Source organism: Neovison vison, chromosome 6 (assembly GCF_020171115.1).
Source record: "Neovison vison isolate M4711 chromosome 6, ASM_NN_V1, whole genome shotgun sequence".
NCBI lineage: Eukaryota > Metazoa > Chordata > Mammalia > Carnivora > Mustelidae > Neogale > Neogale vison.
In genome coordinates this window covers 167,311,961-167,317,960 of record NC_058096.1, presented here as the reverse complement: position 1 = coordinate 167,317,960, position 6,000 = coordinate 167,311,961, and the positions used below count along the sequence as shown (strand labels likewise).

The 6,000-nt window shown below is 56.7% G+C and overlaps 1 protein-coding gene across 1 annotated transcript in view; it reads left to right on the top strand.

Moving 5' to 3' along the window:
• Positions 1-402: 402 nt before the first annotated feature.
• Positions 403-6,000, top strand: part of IQSEC1 (IQ motif and Sec7 domain ArfGEF 1) — a 167,510-nt gene continuing 161,912 nt past the window's right edge. Inside the window, exon 1 of the mRNA XM_044252905.1 lies at positions 403-492. Within this exon, the coding sequence (XP_044108840.1) occupies positions 470-492 (23 nt within the window). The 5' untranslated portion in view covers positions 403-469. The remainder of the gene's footprint in view (positions 493-6,000) is intronic.

Sequence of the window (6,000 nt, the reverse complement as noted above, 5' to 3'; positions counted from 1 at the left end):
TACGTTGCTCCTTGGGCGCCTGGTTGCGGGGTGGGGGGAGGCTCGCGAGCGCCCGCCCCTCCTCCGGATGCTGCGAGAGCAAAGCGGGCGCAGACTCCCCTAGCCCTCCCCTCCTCCCCGCCCTCAGCCACCCCGGATGTGCGGGAGGGAAAAAGCCCGAGGTGGTCCCAGGTAGCATCGAGGCCGACGCCCCCGCCCAACCTGGCGACCATGGTGACTGGACGACTTCACAGGTTTCTGGGCACTGTGTGAGCCCTGCTGTGCCCGGGGCCCCTCGGAGCCTGCTGCTGCCACCCCTGCTCCCGCCCCAGCCTGGGCGGAGGAGCCCGCCGCCCCCGGGAATGTGACTCGCCCCTCGATTTAATTTTATTCCCTTCCACTTCTCGCCTGAGCATCCTGCCTCTCCTCTAACCACGCTGAGCCTTCCCAGCTGGAGAGGAAGAGAAGGGGAAAACTGCCCCCAGACAGGATGGCTTGCAGAAGACGCTACTTGTGAGTATATGTGGCAGGTTATGCCTGAAACGCGGGGCCAGAGGCCAGAGGGGCCCCAACTGAGCTTGGAGCCGGAGTGGGGGCTTTGGAGGAAGGGGTGGGCTGCCATGCAGGGGGCTTGCAGAGGGAGCTGGCCACCAGGCAGAGGTGTCAGCGTTTGCCCCCTGCAGCAGAGGTATTTGTTGGTGGTGACGAAGAGAAAAAGGCTGTTAGTCAGCAGGTCTCCACTGGGCCTTATCTCTGAGGGCAGGTAATCCCCCAAAATGCATATACAGGGTCTTGGACGCCACTTCTTCCATTTTGGCTTTTGCTAGAGCCCCAGCATGTCTATCGGAAGAAGCCTTTTGTGCCCCGCTCATTCGTGCCCAGCGCTCCAGCCAAGCCTGATGGAAGGTTGGCCGGAAGGTTGGGGTGGGGACAGGGTGCTGTGTCCTCCACGGACAGGTGAAGGTCCAGCCCGCCGTCTTGAGCAGGGGGCATTGGTGTCCTCCTGGGCCACACAGGTGTTCGGTGAGGCCAGCGGCAGAGCACTCGTCTGCTGGGCCTACAGCCAGTGGCAGAAGCTGTTAAACTCCGCACGGGGTGGTGACATCACGGGTCCGGGTATTTATGGAAACCCAAGCCCGTGCCTCCTTAAGCTAGGCATCCCGGGGGGCCTCGGATTAGAACGTTAGCTTCCCACACGGCTCTCTGGGGCTCTGGACTGTGCTGTTCTGGGGCAAGCAACCTTTGGGCTCTGGCCTTGCAGGATTTCTCCTCTGGGACTTGAAGCTATAGGGGTGAGATGCAGCTCCGCATCCCCATCTGCCGCAGGTGGCCTGCCCAGTGTCTCAGATGTTCGGGGCTGCTCAGTGACCTCAGACCTTGTAAGGTTAGAGAACCAAGTTGGACCCTCTTGGGCTGGGCTCAGTCTCCAAGGCTAGAAAGGAGAGGCCTGGAGCATTATGTAGGGGAGCATCTTGGGGGCCCCTCCAAGGCCTCAGAACCCTGTAGCATGACAGGGACCTGTGGAGCCCTGAGTTAAGCAGCACCTATCCCCCTCCAGGGAGGGATAACTTCTCACTAACAGACCGTGAAGGAAAATAAACATACTTCTTGCCATTGCTCCAGCAGGCCCAGACAGGAGCCCCAGGGGGCGATGAAGGTGGCCCGTTTCTATGGTTTGCTGTGATGTTCATTTGCTTTTTCGGTGGAAAAGCCCACAGGTTGGTTTGTTGATGTGCGCAGAACACCCCGACGTTCTCACTCCCTGTGACAAGGCCCCAGCTGTATTTTTGGAAACAAATAGTAAACCTTTCCCCAGCATGGTACGGCTGCCACTGTTGCTGGGAACAGGTCCTCCCAAGGCAGCCTTCTCCCAGCCACATCTTTGCCTGGGCTCAGGAGCTACTCGGTCCTATCTGCTCGTGATGTTCCCAGGGACACAGTTGCTGTACAAATTCCACAACTCATTTCAACACCAGCAGAGACTGATTCTGTCTGCCAGGAGCCCTGGACGCTGCACCCTAACACATAGCCCCTGGCAGGTTTGTCCCCTAGACAGCCTGTCCTGCTACTTGCGTGGGAGAAGAGCTAAGCCAGTGTAGAGGGAGGGCCTCTGGGGGGCGCTGGGTACCCCCTGCCTCTCATTCATGTGGGTCTTTTTATGCTTCTTCAGCTCTCAGGCTCCCATGGCCTTGGGCTGTCGCATCCAGGCTGTTCCCCCAGATGCTGTCACCAAACCTATGGGTACAAGAGCTTGCAAAGGAGCTAGGGAGTAGTGGGTGACTGGGGAGGTATCGTTGCCCCCAGGTGTTATTACCCTGTGTTTTTATGTAAAGATTGGAGCCCGAGAGCTGGCCTGCTAGATGAGGCCTCACAGGGGGCCCCGAGGGCATGTGTGGTCCCCCACTTCACCCTCACCCAGAACCTCTGCTCTCCTAGGCCCTGCTGCTCCACCTTTGTTTCCAGGGCTTTTGATGTGGTGGGGCATGGGGGGTTGGTGGGGATGAGGAGCTAAGTATCTGTAGCTATTTAACTTCTGGGGCAGCTGGAAACTCAAGCATGGTAGCATCTAGCCAACACACCCTTGCACTGTTGGGTTCCAGAGCCTTCTCTGCCCCATCGGCTCTCACCAAGTGCTGTAAAATAGGGTATTGTTGTTCCTATCTTACAGAAGAGGCAACTGAGGCTCAGGGAGGGTAGGAGCTGGGCTGAGGTCACATGGCTGTTTCATGCTGTCCACTGGGCAGTGGTGTCCCTCTTCTGGTAAACCACAGGCCAGAGTTGACAGAGTCGCTCCAGTGTCTCCGTGCATGGCAGGATCAGGGTGTCGCAAGTCCTCCATTTTCTTGTCCTTCAGCCTCTGGGTCCCGCAGAGTCAGCCCTAAGAGAGTGTTAGGGAATTTGGGCTCTCTCTGAGAGTGGGAGCCCCCCTGAGGGCTTGGTCACTTATGGCGGTGGCACAGCAAACACAATAAAGGGTGACAACAAAAACGGGAGATTTCTTAATGAAATGGGGGGAATCATGAGGCCTCCAAGAATCAGCTCCTTAATCAAATCTGCTAACAACTGAGGTCGTTACTGTACTGACAGTTAATTAATGGTGTCTTAATTAAGGTCAGCCCCCTTCCGACTGTAACTACACGTAGCAAGGTAACCGCCGTCTTACAGGCAGGTCACATCCTGCTGCTTGAACATGGGAAGCTGGATTCCATGCAAACACTGAAGTTAGCAGTGAGTGTGCTATTCAGAGCTGTTGGGGGAGGTTGGGGGCTGGGGGAGCCAGTCTCCTGCTTATGCATTTGTTCTTTCCCTGGCTCTTGCATTCCTTCACTCTGCCTGGAATCCCTCTGTCCATTCCTTCGGGGTTTTGCTCTAAGCACCAAATCTAGCTTACAGATCCCACCTCCCCTGCCCTGCACGGTCTCCCTCCACCCACCACAAGAATGTCAGCCGTATCAGGGGAGAGATAACTGCTGCTACCTCTAGCATCTCGAAAGGCATGGGCATATAATAACTGCTCTGTGAATCTTTGATGATTTGCAGCGGGCATGCAGGATGAATGGGAGGAAAGGGCACTCTGGTACACAAATGTTAGGCCACGGTTACAGGTATCGCTGGCATCAGCTCATTTGACCTTCACGGTAACCCTGGGAGGTGGGGCTGTTATCCCCTGTCTACTGGCAATGCCACTGAGTCACCAAATAATGCCCCAAACGACACCCCATCAGGGGGTAGAGTGGGTCTTGAAGCTGGTCCCCCAAGCGCAGCTCTAGTGCCTGTTACGCTAAAGGTTTTTACTGGAAGTGGTTATGTCTGGCTTGAGCCCCAAGTGTGAGGGAGAAGATGGTGGTAGATGACACTGACGATGTGGGTAGGACCGAGGGCAGGAGGCATCTGGAGTGCCCGGAGGGGGCTCACTCTGCAGGCAGTGGGCCGTGGGGAGCCATGGAGGGTTCCGGCCAGGGGTGGGGACCACATTTACATCACGAGACTGTGGGGGAAGTTGAGGGGAGGCTGGACAGGGCTCTCAACTGTCCTTACCCATAGCAGGCACACGTGTCCCCAGAGAACGGTGACATCCCCTGGGATGTCAGGTCCCCCTCAAAACTCCACACCCCATTTGGACAGTCAGGAGTACTTGTGGGAGAGGTAAGGAGTGTGGTTTGCGCCCTGCGGGTCTGCTGAAGGAGGGGACTGGGGAGCCAGGGTGCTCCTGAGAATGCTCCTGGTTCACCCCTTGACCGGTTTGGTTGTAGCCAACAGGGGCCACATTGTGGCTGGGTGCTGACTGGGCACCCACCAGGCCCATTTGAGGCCCACATTCCCTTGCATGCCTCGCCCCACCGACTTGCTGGCACCTGCTGTCTGTCTGCCCCTCACACTCACCCCTGCCCCTGCATTTCTGAGGCCCTGGCCCTCCCAGGGTCTCACAGAGCAAGAGAAGGACATTCCCCTGCACCTCCGTCCCTGCCTTGCTTTGTGATCCTGGGGGCAGGCCTCTTGCCATCTTGGGCCAGCATGTCATCGGGAACAAGAGAGGCAGGGTCCCCTCTTGCCGGTTGTCAGGCAGGCAGGCCCACTCAGAAGGGTAGGAGGAGAGAGGCCAGCAGCCGTGAGAAGCGGGACCTGCATTTCAGACATGCCGACTCTTTCACACACATGCAGCTCTGTCTGTCCCACATGCTGGGGACGTGGATGTGGCATCATCGTCCACGGACGGATCCATTCACCCCACCCAGGCTGTGTACCAGGCCTGGTGGGCCACTTACTATAAGCAGCAGTAGCCCAGAGCAGCGATAACCAAGGCCACAGAGGCCCGAGCCATGGAGAGATGGAGGGAAGAAAAGAGGGGGCCCCGAGAACAGTGGGGTGGTCCCGCTCGCACACTCCCCTTCTCTGGCTCTGTGGCTGCCTGGCACTTCCCGCTTCTCCAGTCCTGCCCTCCCTCACTGCACACCCCAGTGCGCTCAGGAGCGCTCGCCCCAGCTGCTTCCTCCACCAGGAATGCCCTTTCTCCCCCTCACTCCAGACCCCAAGGTCCAGCTCATGGCTCTTTCTTGACCTCCCCAAGCAAACTGGCCCCCACGCTGGGCCCCGGCCTGCCCGGTGCTCCCCTTTGCCAAGTCCTCTTTGTGCAAGTCCCCTCCATTGTTGCCAACTGCCCACTTCCCCATTTCCCCCATCAGACTGGGAGCTTCCAGGCAGGGCCTCGCCTCTGTTTCTCAGCACCCCTGCAGGCCCTGGCCTGGCAGAGCACCAGTAACCTTAAAAGGGGCAGTAAAGGGATGTCTGGGTGGCTCAGTTAAGGGACTGACTGCCTTCACTCGGATTATGGTCCTGAGGTCCTGGAATCGAGTCCCAAGTGGGGCTCCTTGCTCAGCAGGGAGCTTGCTTCTTCCCCTGGCTCTGCCTACCACTCCCCCTGCTTGTGCCCTCTCTGACAACTAAATAAAATCTTAAAAAAGTGATAAAATACACATAACATAAAATTTGCCATTTTAACCATTTTTAAGTATGCCCTTCAGGGACATTAAACATGTCCACATGGCTGTTGAACTTTTCCATCTTCCCAAACTAAAACTCTGCCCCCATGAAACACAAACTCCCCAATCCCCCGCCCCCCGCTCCCAGTCCCTGGCAGCCACTGTCCTACTTTCTGTCACCAGGACTGTGACTGCTCCAGGGACCTCATGTAAGTGGGATCGTACGGTGCTTGTCCTTTTCTGACTGTTCATGCTGTAGCCTGCGTCAGAACCTCCTCCCTTTTTAGGGGTGAATAGTACTCCATTGTGCCCGTTATGTGGGTAGCCCACATCTTTATTAATTCCCCCGCCAGTGGACTCGAATTACCGTGAATAACACTGCTCTGAACATGTGTGTGCTCATATCTCTTCAACACCCTGCTTTTGATTCTTTTGGATATATACCCCGAAGTGGAAATGCTGGCTCAAATGGTAATTCTATTTTTTAATTTTTTGAGGAACCATGATATTGTTTTCCATGGTGGCTGCCCCATTTTACATT